At 49.8% G+C, this 14,357-nt stretch overlaps 6 protein-coding genes across 6 annotated transcripts; 2 read left to right on the top strand and 4 right to left on the bottom strand.

The window, feature by feature from the left end:
• Nucleotides 1–60: 60 nt before the first annotated feature.
• F5147DRAFT_193382 (clasp N terminal-domain-containing protein) lies at nt 61–4,662 on the bottom strand. The gene is made up of 10 exons (XM_041428497.1): nt 4,497–4,662; nt 4,386–4,447; nt 3,875–4,330; nt 3,299–3,823; nt 3,191–3,247; nt 2,992–3,138; nt 1,247–2,936; nt 871–1,187; nt 681–812; nt 61–632 (listed from the first exon to the last, which is right to left on the bottom strand). Exons 1-10 carry the CDS (start codon nt 4,543–4,545, stop codon nt 117–119), a joined length of 3,951 nt encoding a protein of 1,316 aa, XP_041299060.1. The 5' UTR covers nt 4,546–4,662; the 3' UTR covers nt 61–116.
• A 17-nt stretch (nt 4,663–4,679) lies between these two features.
• Nucleotides 4,680–5,437, bottom strand: F5147DRAFT_667589 (Rdx family-domain-containing protein). The gene is made up of 4 exons (XM_041435274.1): nt 5,246–5,437; nt 5,179–5,186; nt 4,931–5,129; nt 4,680–4,876 (listed from the first exon to the last, which is right to left on the bottom strand). Exons 1-4 carry the CDS (start codon nt 5,393–5,395, stop codon nt 4,808–4,810), a joined length of 426 nt encoding a protein of 141 aa, XP_041299059.1. The 5' UTR covers nt 5,396–5,437; the 3' UTR covers nt 4,680–4,807.
• A 168-nt stretch (nt 5,438–5,605) lies between these two features.
• F5147DRAFT_565234 (P-loop containing nucleoside triphosphate hydrolase protein) lies at nt 5,606–7,382 on the top strand (the record flags this gene model as incomplete). The annotated part of the gene is made up of 9 exons (XM_041430749.1): nt 5,606–5,645; nt 5,703–6,143; nt 6,194–6,305; nt 6,368–6,513; nt 6,566–6,636; nt 6,685–6,775; nt 6,827–6,951; nt 7,010–7,144; nt 7,194–7,382. The coding sequence occupies 9 exons, from the start codon at nt 5,606–5,608 to the stop codon at nt 7,380–7,382; spliced, it is 1,350 nt and encodes a 449-aa protein (XP_041299058.1).
• Nucleotides 7,383–7,599: 217 nt separating this feature from the next.
• F5147DRAFT_648046 (uncharacterized protein) lies at nt 7,600–10,265 on the bottom strand (the record flags this gene model as incomplete). The annotated part of the gene is made up of 6 exons (XM_041433254.1): nt 7,600–7,622; nt 7,675–9,685; nt 9,756–9,784; nt 9,936–9,984; nt 10,036–10,182; nt 10,233–10,265. 6 exons carry the CDS (start codon nt 10,263–10,265, stop codon nt 7,600–7,602), a joined length of 2,292 nt encoding a protein of 763 aa, XP_041299057.1.
• Nucleotides 10,266–10,368: 103 nt separating this feature from the next.
• On the top strand, nt 10,369–12,617 carry F5147DRAFT_667581 (uncharacterized protein). Its single transcript, XM_041435273.1, has 2 exons — nt 10,369–10,497; nt 10,547–12,617. Exon 2 carries the CDS (start codon nt 10,602–10,604, stop codon nt 12,297–12,299), a length of 1,698 nt encoding a protein of 565 aa, XP_041299056.1. The 5' UTR covers nt 10,369–10,497; nt 10,547–10,601; the 3' UTR covers nt 12,300–12,617.
• On the bottom strand, nt 12,618–14,268 carry F5147DRAFT_667578 (uncharacterized protein). Its single transcript, XM_041435272.1, has 5 exons — nt 14,115–14,268; nt 13,785–14,054; nt 13,312–13,734; nt 12,843–13,261; nt 12,618–12,787 (listed from the first exon to the last, which is right to left on the bottom strand). The coding sequence occupies exons 1-5, from the start codon at nt 14,209–14,211 to the stop codon at nt 12,656–12,658; spliced, it is 1,341 nt and encodes a 446-aa protein (XP_041299055.1). The 5' UTR covers nt 14,212–14,268; the 3' UTR covers nt 12,618–12,655.
• Nucleotides 14,269–14,357: the final 89 nt, after the last annotated feature.

Raw genomic sequence — 14,357 nt, 5'->3', positions numbered from 1 at the left:
ATAAAAAATAGCAATGGTGAAAAGAAACAGACAAATTAACGAGCATGATAGCTCTGAAACATCCATATTAGTTGGTGAACATAAGCATATCATGGAATACCGTGAGCAATGAGCATTCACTCTGATGCACGGCCTTTCTCTCTCTGCGGGGTATTCATCAACTTGTCCAACCTCCCCATCTGACCCTCTAGTTTCGTTATTCCAACGCCGTTGCCATCTACGCCAAGGTCCCTCGCATTGTGCTTATCGAAGTAATACGTGAGCAGGTTCTTCTTGTTATCATCGAGCCCGTCGAGCAACGCGAAGAGATGAGTCTCGTCTCGGAGCACGAGCTGCGCAGCTATGATAGTAGCGTACGCGGCTTCGCGAATGACAAGAGTAGTGTCGTTTAGCGCTGCCATTAAGGTAGATTTTAAGCGCGGAAGCTCCTCCTCAAGAACTTCAGCGGGCAAGCGCATGACGAATTTACCCATAGCGATTAGTCCAAAAGCATGGGATGCGTGTTTGGCACTCATATCCGACGAAGGTTCGGCTAGAAACGCACGCAGGCTGCCGTGCATCGTAGTTAGACCATAAACAGGTTCGATCCGTGTTGCGAGGGCATCACGGATTGTTTTAGTTGCTTCAAGAACCTGGAACTGTCGTGAGCATAGAGTACACCAGCAAGGGATAGGATTTACATCAACAGCATTACAGTACCGCACAGTAAACAAAGTCGCGAATATGTCGGCTTCCCGACCTTCCACAAATGGTGCTTGGCAGCTTAGCAATTCCCAGAGCACTATCAGGCCGTATTCAAGTTGCTCTGCATCCTATTCAAATACGGCAAATGAGTAATCAATGGCACCAACACAAAGTAAACTAGCGCACCCTTAAAGGATCAAGAAACTTAATCAGAGCATTGAATAGCCGTTCAAAGCTCTTTTCCTTGGTCCATATGTCAGGTATCAATGGAGGAAGAGAGCGACTGATGCCAAGGAAAGGCGAAACAGTGGAAGGAAGTCCCAGTCCTGGACTCAGGGGAGATGTCGTTGCGGAAGGTATAGGATTGCTGCTGCACAACAACGCTAACTTTTGGAGAACCCGAATGTCAGTTTGATCGCTCTCCAGTGCGGTAATATAGTCGTTGAGTTCTTGTACTCGATCTTCAAATGCAGTTGCTTTGAGGGGTGTGGCATGTCCGAGGGCTGCGTGCATAAAACCAAAATCAGAAAACAGCAAGGATTTGTAACTAATGACAACTCACTGGACGTGCGTTTCAACCACCAACTAGTCTCATGTACTTGGTCTTGAACTGGCTTCACAAGGTTGTCTACAGCTTTGATGTTTGCGGGACTATTCTTGAATAACGCTGCCTGGCGGAAGATAGCTGCGGTTCGGTTGTCCGGAGTCACAGGAGGAGGAGCCAGGCTTCGTATTATCGCTGGTGCATTTTGCGCTTTGGATTTTGGCGTCGCAGATCCGCTACGTCCAAGGAGTAGCGACGGAGGAATTGTGGAGTGTTGGTTATCCTCACCATCCGGGTCGTTCAGCTCGAGCAATCGTTCCGCAGCACTCTGTGCTTGCTCTGCTCGAGCTATAAGAGCGTCTTCAACAAGTGCTGTCTCTGAAGGTTTTCCATTTGACAATATATCAGAACTAGTATAAGGCGTTGAACGATCGGAGCGGGGAGAGAATGAGCGTTGTTGACTGGGTGCCGGAGGATACACCTTGTAGGGAGTCGAGAAAGACATGAGATTGACAGACTCATCGTCCATCTCAGAATCACAGTCATCAGGTATGGGTATAATGGTTGCCAGTAAGAGCGTCTGGTCATCGTTAATATCGGGCATTACAGTTGACTGGCGAGCTGGGACTGGAACTGGAACCGGAGGTGCATGATACCGAGGGGTTGGTGAGTTGTGATAGGAATCCGAAAGATTCGGCTGCACAGTTTTACGGATGGTAGATAAACGGCTAGGAGATATGGGTGGGACAAGGGGAGAAGATCCTCGACGTCGATTTGTTTCGGGGCTGGATGACACCGATGAATCGGTGGAGGAACGTGAATGTGACGTCAGGACCGCGCCAGAGCTTACGGAACGAGGCATAGTACCACCCAGGACACGTGGTTTCGATGGCGTAAGGGGGGAAAGGGATGAACGAGGGGACAGCGAAGACCTCGAAGCTGGCGATGGCGAGCTGCGCCCATTCGAGAGTTTAGCCGTAGGGCTTATTGGCGACACAACTCTCCGTGCTGTAGGTGATGTTGCGCGTGTTGCGTGTGATGAGGACGTCGCTTGATGTCTTAGGGTAGGGGGCGCAGTTGCAATGGCTTTGGCCTTGGCACGACTGGCAGCAATCGCAGCTGCAACGCTGCTCTTCTTTACATTTGGTGTGTTTGGTGTGGTGGAAGGAAGACTGGCAATAACTTCAGGGTCTGGGCATGCCTTCTCCAGCTGCTTGCGTGCTGTGGGGTCGAGAGACTCAAGAATTCCAGCTGCCCTGTCATGCCAGACACTGTTGAATGCCCAAAACGCATTGCGGGCTATTTCCTTGACAGCAGGATTGGGATCAGCCAACGCTTTCTTCAAGGACTTCTCGAGGATCTCCACACCACCATTAGCTTCTATATGCGATCTTGCCCGTGTCCCATGTAGCTGGATATAGTGGGTGATGTGGGATACTACGAATGTTCGAGATTGCACCGTCTTTTCTTGGAGAGTGTTCCAAAAGAGGGAAAGAAGAACCCGAGGATGTGCTGAAGCATGCTCCATTATAACGGAGAGCGATCGCTGGGACTGTTGAGCAGTAATTTTCTTGGTAAATCCTGCCATTCGGAGCAAATTCGTGTACAACATTTCACAGAACGGGTCGATCCCTTGACCCAACGCAATGGCAAGCTCGGAATAAAGGGAACAGGTGTTTGCAGAAACCGTTGTCCGTAAACTGACGAGCTGAAACAAAGGAGAGTTGTGTGTAAGACGTTTTTGATAAGTTTGAAATGCTTACTGTTTTTATGGAAGATTGCATGAATCCGTCTTTCAGGCATTGAAAGAATACATCGGGATATCTTGTATGGATATTTCCGGAGAGCATACCGCGGACACGTTGAATGGCGCGTTCGCGGGCAGCCCAGTTGTGTTCTGTTTCCTTCCCCTATGTCGCAAGTTAAGAAGGCTGGCCAAGTATTCAAGGGTGTTGACAGTACCTCGAATGATTTTGCAAATGCTAGAAATTCGTTTTCCAGATCTCGACTAGATGCAACCTATAATTGTTGCTTAGATAAATCTCTGCGAGGCGAGGTGGCAGAACATACAAAAGCAGGTTCAACCGTGCTAGCTGCTTCGCTTGACGGTTGTGACGACAAGGGCGGAGAGACAACTGCAGCTCGACTTGGTGGCCTCGGAATCTCTCTCACATTTCCTTGACTTACTGCCCTCGTGATACCGGGCGTAGCTCCAGATGCCGCGCCAACCGTTGGACGGCGACTCTGTTGCAGCATCATGCTTGGAGGAATGTACTCCTTCTTTGGCTCTCCACTGCCCACGGAACCCTCGCCCTGGGGCGTGCTTGTCCCAGCAGCACGACTGGAATGCATGAGCTGTGACTGAATATTCTCAACCATCGCTTTGCGTACCCCCTTCTTTGTCAGCTCTTTCTTGAGGTCTGAGCGAGCAGCGTCCGTCACGCCCGGCCCAGTGAAGAGCTCAATAACGGAAGGCGATGCGCATGCGCGAACATTACCATCCGTGTCTTCCAACGTGTCTACTAGTAATGAGACGTATGGTCGAACAGGAAAAAGATGGTGGGTTCGGCGGATGTGCACGAGGACTAGTAATGACTACGGTAGAGAGTGAGAAGTCGTCACACCAGCTCAGAAGGTCCCACTTACTTGTTCTCGGACTCTGGCAACCTTGCTTCCAAAGCCGCTATCTCTGAGGAAACGTTCGAATATTGTAAGTGGCGTTTCTGGACCCCCCTTGCCATCCTTCATCTTTGAACCAGATGGAGCCCTGAATGCCAGTCCGCCGAGGATAACCAGTGTTTCACGCGCCTTATCACGAGCCTTTTCGCGGGTATCACCGAGACGCTCGATGACGCCAGGAGCGGGAAGAAATGCATTCATAATCTGGCGGAGAACCATCAAGTCATGGGACGTTCCGGGAGTAGACGACGTGGAGGATGATGCTGATAATGGGCGCGCGTTTGCGTTTGGGACGACATTGTTGCGCGAAACGATCAAGGGGAATAGAGGAGGAAGGGCAGAGAGCGTGGCGGTTGTTAGATGTTGATTTGAGATACGAAGACATGCTTTGAGGGTAGAGATGACTGGTTCTGGTTCTGTGATCTAAATACAACCAGTTAACGAGGCTCGGTTCATTGACCAGGTAACCGACACGTACTTCTATGCCTGACTCGAACTCTGCCTGCAGTTTTGTAACGGCATCAACCTTTTGGTCAACGTCTGTGGACACTGTGAGTTCTGATGGTTGTTCCCAGGGGATACTACCAACCGTTGCTTTTGCATTGATTAATGAGTTTTTCGAGCCTCTCGGTGCTCATGATTGTTTGAGAGGAAAAGAAAACGCGATGGGCGCGAATTTAATCGAGGTTAGCAAGTCCCAAAGGTTTACTACCGTCCGAGTTCGCGGGTGTGGCGGAGAACAAAGTGAAGCACTTCTCGCGACGGACACTTATGCAACAAAACCGATTCTCACTATAAGTATCATACATGCTCTTATCGTGACGTAGTAGGCAACGTTTTTTTATTCACAATCTGCTTCGAATAATTTCTAACAGGGCTTGACCAAGGCACTTGGACACGTCATTCGCTCTTTTTATCAGAATGACCTAAAGATTTTCCAGGTTGTACGTAGTCGCGTATACGCTGCTTCTGATAGGGCATCAATTAGATTTCATCGCATCGACTGGAACAAGTCGAACTAACCAAACCTTTCAGTTCAGGAAAACCACCCTCGATCTTCCTGTCCCACATCAATTGAGGGGGACTACCTTCGAGGTTAAGCCAGACCCTAAAACTACCTCCAGTTTCCTCAGAGTTCAGAGGAATGATTGATATCGCCTTCAAGACTGGAGGCGGAAATGTAAGGAATAGCTCTGTGGAAACCCAGGTCGCTCGATGGAGCCTACAAACAATGAATGAAATTGAAAGTTAGCAGTACTCGTCCCCCTTACCATCGACACTGGATAACAGATGATACATCAATCACAGTAAGCTGTCACAACAAGCACTGCCGCGTACTCGGTCGCAGAATTCTATGATAATGCTGGGTGACATCAGTGGAGCCGGTGGAATGAAAGTCGACGAGTCGAGAGCAGGATCTCCTTTGGCCTGCTCTACATTATCTTGTTCACTAGGCAGCGGACAGTATACGCCAGCCGATTCTGCCATCTTGGCCGAATGATGGAATTGCCAGTACTAGTGATGTCGACAGCAACCACTGATAAGTAGGTCACGTGAATGTGCGATCGTTGTTGACGCGTTGTTTGTTCCGAGTCTACCATCGCGTCTACCATCATCATCCTTAGAATGTCACCAACCTCAACCTCAAAAATGGTGATCGACAGTAGTAAGGACGCGATATCGACATCGCACTCAGACATGGATAAGAGCAAATCAGATGTAATATGGACCGTGCACGGTAAGTCTCAGTTACAAGTAAAATTACATCAAACATCTGATCGCGATGCATGTATAGTCGAAGTCCGACTCTCGACAAAGTCTAGACGACGCGTAGATATTATTCAAGGTCTCGTCCGAGACTTTATTACCAAGAACTACGATCCCATCACGCTCCCATCCATCCTCAATGGATGGGAAGGAGACCCGACCCTTGCTTCATCGGTGGAACGAATCGCAATATCAGAATCACCATGTCCATTAAAGTTATTACGCCTCAAAGAGGTGTCACTGGAAATTCACGCTTACCAGCCACACGAAGCCGATGCAGTCGAAGAGTATGCTAATGGAACACCAGGCAGAGATGGTGAGGAGAACGTGCTCGCTGCGAGCGTGTGCGAACTCCCATGCAAGGCATGGGAGGGATTGTGGGATGGCTTGATATATGCGGATAACATCAAGCTGAAACTACTTGATTATATTCACGCAACTTTTGTTCTGAGTGATGCTGATGTCGACTGTGGGTGAGGCAATCAGGCGTGACCGTGATGTATGCTGACCCTATTTCAGTTAACCTGGTGACATGGAACCGTGTGGTCCTGTTACATGGTCCTCCAGGGACAGGCAAGACGTCGTTATGTCGGGCACTAGCTCAAAAATTATCCATACGATTATCTCATCGGTAAGTCCAATATATGCGCTCTCCGTCTACTTCACGAACTTCACATTCCTCGTAACAAACAGATACTCTCAGTCACGCCTCCTAGAGATCAACTCTCACTCCCTGTTTTCCCGTTGGTTCTCGGAGTCAGGAAAACTTGTACAGCGTCTGTTCAGCAACATCATGGAAATGGTGGAAGATGAAGACTGCTTCGTGGTTGTGCTGATAGGTAAATCTGGCACGCGTATAGATTGTTGTGTTACCCACTTATAGCGCTCTAGATGAAGTAGAATCCCTTACCGCAGCCAGAGCTGGCGCCATGGCAGGCACGGAACCATCAGACGGCTTGAGGGTACGTCTGAAAGTGTCTCATGATGTGTGTTCCTTACGAAGTGTATAGGTGGTCAATGCTCTCCTCACACAACTGGACAAGCTCAGGTATCAGAAGAACGTCCTAGTGATGTCCACGAGTAACCTCGCAAAAGCCATAGGTAAGGATGCGGGAGGACCATGCATACGGAATGTCTGATTACCTCTCGAAGATTCGGCCTTCGTTGATCGAGCAGATATCATCCAATACATCGACTTACCTCCACGCGAAGCTATATATGAGATTCTTCGTAGCTCCCTGTGCGAATTCATCAAAAAAGGAATACTACAGGAGACAGTGAGCTGACCATGAACCTGATCTCGTTATCGATCTTCTTGCTGATGGTACCTCTTAGACAGTACCGACGCTTGAACGAGCGCTGTACATTGAAAGCAGCAAGTGGAATCACTCTAGCGCAAGTGGTACTATACTGCCTTATTCACCAGAAAACCTTGCATCTACTTTACTGGCTCTTGCTGATAAATGCAGAGTAGGTCCAACCATTCTCTCTAGTGTCCATGGCTCAGGAACTCCCACAGGCGCAGCAACTTTCAGGACGTGCCCTTCGGCGTTTGCCCGTTCTTGCACTTGCGAGGTACATTGGCATTGGTACATCATCGACCACCAGCAATCTCAACTCGCGATTTCAAACTAACATACGCTTATGGCTGGAGGCGATGGAGAAAGTCCTCGATGATCGAGCTGCAGACCACAAAAAACTTTTGTAGTCGAAACCGCATTCTCACGTTTTGCATCACATTGTTGTCTTCTTGGACTCTGCCCTATATCTCAACATGTATGATACCTCCACCTGCAATCAACCCACGTGTATCACCGCTATCCAAGTTGCAGTGAAACCGCGTGAATTTAGTACCCTGAGAATGTTGTGCAAAAGGTGGTATAGATGACCAGACGGTGACGACACCGGACAGGCACTTGGTCAAATCAGCTCATTGATGACGGGTCGACTAAAGACATACAATTAGTCACATTAAGAGGTCATCCCATAAAAACACCTACAAAACTGCAGGGGCTGGGGCCTGGGTGCTCTGAAACCTTTATATCCTGCAACCCATCCGTTCCGCATAATTCGACCACCATAATCTCCCGAAAGACCCGTCTTTCCTTGCTTGAAGTTCACGATCCTCATCCATGCATTCCTTGGCACAATTACCCGAGCATTCTTGCTGAGCAAATAAATATTCTTCCCAGCCCAAACCCGTCTGCCAAGTCGCTCCTTCGCCCGTTGCGTCACCCGACTGAACGCGACTTCATAGTGGTTCTCATACCACGTCACGAGTTCGTCTAGATTTTTCTGGAGGATGTTCAGGTGGAGGTTTATATCGAATATTTTCTCCCGTGGGTGGAATTCTGGGGCCGTGGAAGGAGTGTCGAGGTCGACATCTAGAGCTGTCGAGACGTCTGGTGGAGAGGAGCTGGAAGAACTACAGGAAGTTGGTTCTGAGGGAGATGGAGGAGGAGGGAGGCTGTCGCGTAGCTCAGAGTACCACGCGATATCGTTTTTCTTCCTCCGTATGGTCTGTCTCGTAACCCATCCAACCCATCGCATCAACTCTATATTCTTGTCTCTGTTAGCCTCTCCAAAAACAGGTATTATGGTGCCCCGGTTAAGGCTGAAGTGTGGTGCAAGCGTGCCATGGGGATCACGATACAGCTGACTCCGTAAAAGACGGTCGACCGAACGATCCAGGCGCACAGCTTGGTAGAGGTAATGTCGCGCAAAGGTGGCATGGCCTGCGCGCGAGATGTGCTTCAGTAAGATATTGTACGAAGTAGTATTAGGCCGGGCGTGGGGTGTTAGGTGTGGCTCGGTCGACGCGGGGTTTGCGATTCCAAAGTCATCCTCATCATCGAACTCTTGTGAATAGTGCTGGCTGGCTTGTGGTGGAAGGGGCTGGGTGAGGACCTCGAAAGTTTGGACGAGTTTGGCTACATTGCCGAGGCGACCGAGCATGTCAAGGGTGGTGTTGAGAGCGGCGGTGGAAAAAGGTGACAACATGCTGGAGCCTTGTAATGGAGGGTGGTCTGGATAATCCAGGTCTATACCATAGCCCAGCTTCATGAGCTGAAGGAAACCCTCCTGATCTAACACTTCCTTCAAGATACGTATCACCAAGTCAAGGTTGAAAGATGTTAAAGGCATATCCCGAGCTGACATTTCCTTGAGCAGCTTCCGGCAAAGCTTGCTCGCATCAGCAAGCACGTCCTCGCGCTGTGCCTTATATATTGGCAGAGACAAACGGTGTGCGATTGCTTTGAGGCATAGGCCGAAGGTTTTCGCTTCAGGGTCCAGTTTGCAGACGTGCGTGAGTTCTGTGAGTACCTGCATTGCACCGGTATAGTAACCCACAGCGGCGAACTGATGCAGAACGACATGGTAATCGTCAAGAGTGGCATCTGCGCCTGTTGCTCGGATATTACGCATGACGGTCTTGAGACGGGCCTCAAAATGGTGAGGGGTGCGAGAAGCTTGGCCTGCTTGCATGCGACGCGCTGTCCATGCTCTCAAGGTATACGCGCCCGGGACGCAACGTCGAAGAACTGCTTGATGGACTTCCAGAGGAAGATCGTCGCATTCCACGTAGTTCATGAAATCGACATAGCATAACCATACTCTGGCATAACTCCGTGTCTCACACGAGAGGACCTCCATAAGAGCAGAAAGCTTTTCCTTTTGGATTATGTCCTTGGAATTCTTTTGTGAAGCAGCAGTTGTGCTTGGGCCGGAATATGCATCGTGCACTATTTGAAGCGGAAGGGTTATAGCGGAGGAGCAGCGAGCAGATGTATGAACAAGTCGACGTAGGGAATGAACTTGGGTTGTAGCGGAAAAGCAGACTTTGGAAAGCTGTCTCCGCATGGAACAGTAATTAGTCTGGCGCCAGGACTGGCCAGAAGTATCCGAAGCCTCTTGCAAATGCCTGCAGTGCGCAAATTCGCTTGAAGTGACTCCGACGAAAAATGTACTAACTTCCTTTCTAGGAATTACAAGTTTCCTCACAGATCTAAGCTAGTATAAGTACATCACTTCATATCTCAGTACTTGTACATGCTGATATCAGTATTATACGCGCTTTGACCATCTTGCGCTCTTCAGGCATAACCCACACTGTACATGGGAAATCCTCGCGTTATAAATTGCTGTATCTCAACCAACCACGGACATACATAATTATACTATTCACTCCGTGTTGCTGGACGGTCGATTTTCTCGTGCACAATCTACGATGCATCGGCGACAAACGGGTGTTACTACTGACGGATAGCTTCGAGAATTTCCATCGATGTCACACTGTTACCACGAATAACCTGCAAAGATGGGAATAAGATGTTGCCCGCAAGTAGCATTTGGGGGCGTACCACAGTTCCAATGGGATGTTTCTGAGCCGGGGTCGACTCTTCCAGAGCATCGTCGATGACGAGGTTCAGAAAGAGGTCGTAGCCACGCAGAACACCGCTGACTTTGCGGCCACCCTGCAGATGGACGAACAACTTCTTGTCCATAAACTGTATCAAGTCATTTAGCATGCAAAGGCAGGACTTGAATAGAAGTCTACCTTTTTAAGTTCTGGTTGTGATGCCTTGGACATGATTATTACAGATGATAAGTCACTGTCAGGGTCGCCGCTGAGCTCGAGCAGGTTTGTTGCTTTGCAGTGTTTGGTTCAACACTAATACTAAATCCAGAGCCTAGCTCCATAACGCCCTTGCAAGCCCTTTTTGTTGGCTGACCGTATATTGCAATCTATCTGCTGCTCTGTATAAAATCTGACTGGGCGTACCCTTCCTCCAAATCAACCCGAGCAAGATCCATTTGTCGGCGTTTGTCGCTTTCATTCAGCTGCTGAACGCTGCTTAGACCATATAACAGGCTAGCTAACCCATAAAGTCTTCATCGCCAAATCGTTGTTTATCGAAGACGGTTCATGGCGAGCCCCACCAGCCGAACACCCCCAACCAGTGCAAACCCTTCTACCCAGCCCCAATCTCGGCCGCGAGATTGGAATAAGCTGCGAGGTGGAGAGACAGGATCTACTTTTCGCGGTTCAGGGAGGGGCAGAGGTGCTCGTGGTGGTAGTGGAAGGGGTGGTGGTCGCCCTCCAAACAGCCCAGTAACCAGAGGCAGCAGCAAGCTTTCACACACAGAGCCCTCGGAGAGCCACGGTTCCCTCCCAGACGTGTCCACGCCTAAGGCCGAGCCTTCACCAGCTCGTAAGGGTTTTTCCCAGTCGGAAGCTACTAGTGCAACATCGGAAAAATCTGTTCCTAGTCCAGCTGACCGTACTCCAAAGCCTAAAACGCGTACTTCTCGCGGTGTTCCAGTTGTGACTGTAGCTCCAGTTTTTCCGGCTCCAGTTTCTGTGCACAACGTGCCTTCCACACCAAGTCGTCATAATGCTAGCCGACGTCGACGCACTAACACCAACCAACCTGCCAAGCCTTCCGTAAACGGTGCTACTAAGCCAAGTATACCATCGTCCACTTCACTACGTCCACAGAAGCCAAGGGCAGCATCTTCTACTTCATCATCTATCGCACCACATAAAGAAATCCCTCTCCATCCGGCAGCTGTACACGAGGCTGAAATTCGTCACGATATTGACGCATTGGTCGAACGTGTCAGGGCAGTTGCAATGGCTGAAAATAGGCCTTCAACTCCTGGAAGCCATATCGATTGGGCTGGTGACGAGGATGACTCATTGCCCGACCTTGATGATTGGGGTGTTACGACGACTCGGAACAATATCAGCGCAGATGAAATAAGTGATAAGATATCACCCATATTGACAGATGCGCTGAAGCCGCTGCCAGAACCTCAGACGGAAGGAGATGATGCTGAAGATGAGGAAGAGGAGCATAACATGGAACCTTTAGGCAATGATGTTGATGGCGAAATCAACAAGGACTCGTCAGATTCCTCACCCCTATCTGATACACCTGATACCATTGTCACGGCCACCGCAGATGCGCATGACTCTCCCGTCACCGTAGTCGCACCCGAAACTATCACGCATACTGATAAGCCCTTGCTCCACCCATCCAAGCCGGTTGTTGCAAGGGACAGCCTGTGTGCAAGTTCTGCACACTCCAACTTGATACCCAAATCAACGTTAATCGTAGATGGTGAAGAGCCACCTGCAACCAAGGGGGGAGGCCTTTCACAGTCTATCCATGCTCCCTCCCTTGCCGAGATAGAAATACTAGAAAAGACTCTCAGCTCTTCTTCCAGCGACCACGGCCTCGCTGGATCCATCCATGCGCCCAAAGGCCTCCCGGATTCCCACTCCGCTCCATCGTTGCTGAGCCCGGGTACCCCCTCTCCTGCGCGCACATATAGTCCCTCACATGGTCGATCGAAGACAGAAGGCCGCCCCGCCTTTCCACATCCCCGCACGGCGGCGATAAATCAGCGAGCCATTCGTTCTGGTACATCTTCGCCACTAGGCCCGCTTGTCCACGCGCATGTGCGGAACCACTCGACACCTCCTGGAGGGGCGGGGCAGCGTGCCCCACATAGCACTCGACCGGTCATCACTGGAGATGCCTTATCTCGGCTGGCAAGAACGATTGGCGGTATACCAGGCATGCCCCGTTCCCAAGGTGTCGCCGTCGCAAAAGACTAAATGTTTCCACCATCCCCGCCCATTATGTTACGAATGCTCCATCTCTTGCCCTGGTCTACGTGGTATATATATATTTGCTCATCGACAATTGTACTTTCCGGTTTCTTGGTTGCACGTCGACCTCTCTGTTTCGCGATTCTGTTGGATAATAAAAACTGCAACTAACTCTGTCTGCACATATAATCACTACATACCCTCCTACGCTCTTCGCTCTACGATTCGCTGCTCCGTTCTCATACCTGTACTGATCTCGGGTGTATGTACAATACCTTACACGCAATTATTGACTGGTGCTGAGCGCTCAACTCTCAATGGTTCCTGTCAGTCTAAGATATGTGCATGCAGGGGACTCTAGATCAACCAGCGCTGAAATATGATAACTCTAGTCCTATGGCCTTTATTGGTTTTGACCTACTGGAGAGATCCGACACGAAACCCAAGCTAACCAGCATCTGCTTCAGGCGACCCTCCCACATCAATGAGACATTCTAATTGCAGTGAGCGATGAGCAACCTCAGCATATCATAATACAATACAACTCACGTTGTTGGTCGAGATCCTCGCCTTCACCACTCCATGGATATCGGAAGGAATATCAAGAGACTCGGCCTGTGGAACAGGAACCGGTGGTTGCTCTGGAGGAATAAGTGACGGTTCGAGCTCATCTTCATGCTTCGAGGGAGCTCGTCGCATCCACCATTCAGCACCCATCGTCCACTCGCTATCATAACTGTAGACGTTGAAATCGAACCGAGAGCACATTGAGAGGTCACGCGATACACGCGCAGCATAAGCCGTGGATATATGTCCCATCATCGGGTTGAAAAGAGCGGTGATAGTCGTCGGTGGTTGAGATGGGGGCGACCGAGAGCATTGGGCGAGTGGTGAGGATGATGGTTGAGGGGATTGGAAAGATGGCGGGGTTGCATCGGGGAGAGTTGTGAAACGAATTCCTGTGGATACTGGAATTGGATTATCAGTGACTGGGGATGACTAGATCAATTTGTCTTACCTCCGGCACTCCTCTCTTTTGCGCTGATGTAGAACTCTGCACCAGCAGAAACTCTGCCCTTCAGACCGCCGCCGGTTGCCTCTTCTTCGTCAACACGTTTAGGTCTTGTTCCAGGAGATGAGGCCAAATCCTCAGGAGGCTCTGTTGGATTCCTGAGCCTACCAAAGTTATGCAAGACGCGCACACCCAACATCCCGTCTTCTGCGCTGTACGTATATTCAGAGCACCACTTTCCGATGTCATGCTGTAGGCTGAACATGACGTTGCTGACATTGTCGCCTCGAGACCGCTTCTCGGAAGAGAGAGTGGACCGTGGATCTGATATGGCTGCGACAAGTGCCTGTAGAGTGGGGGATAAGCGCGTGGAATAGAGTGCATCGAGTCTACCAGTAGGCAGGTACAATCGGCCATAGAGCAAATAGTCTGAATCCTGCACGTCAACACTTCAAAACGACACCACTCGGAAGACTTACCACGTGTGTCAGCGCGCTCTCCAGCGAACCATTCTTCCTCCTTTCCTTCTGGCCTACGAGGTTGGTCGTACACCTTGAAACGCTCGACCATGTCCTTGAAACGGACACTACCGGAGCTCTTCACGTCGAGGTTGCAGGATGTAAATATGTAGCCTACTGAGCCGTTGAGCGACGGCATAGCGTTCATGGAATACGAGGTGTTGAAGAGTCCATTAGGAGCTTTGGATATGGACAGATGCAACCCACGAGGGACGCTGAAGTCCAGTATAGCTAGTTATCCAGTGTATGTGCTTCAGCCCAGACTAGTAATACAGGTTCTGAAGAACGTACCGTTAGAAGAACGGGTCAAGTTAGCGTACAAGTTGTCTTCGTTCCATCCTGTTGCACGGTAATAACTTCGCAGTACATAGGATGCGAATGGGTGCATCTCGCTGAGATGTTTACGTAAAATATTCGGCGACAGTTACCTTGCGGAGCAAGATCATGTTGGGTATATTTTCTTCCGCCGGCCTCAAAAGGGACTTATAAGGCATCTCATGATGCATGTGACCAGATTTATAAGCCGGCGGTATT

Source organism: Suillus discolor (genome assembly GCF_016758755.1).
Source record: "Suillus discolor strain FC423 chromosome Unknown F5147scaffold_3, whole genome shotgun sequence".
NCBI classification, from domain to species: Eukaryota; Fungi; Basidiomycota; class Agaricomycetes; order Boletales; family Suillaceae; genus Suillus; species Suillus discolor.
Note: the sequence above shows the minus strand (reverse complement) of the source record. Positions and strands in the feature narration are given on the sequence as shown.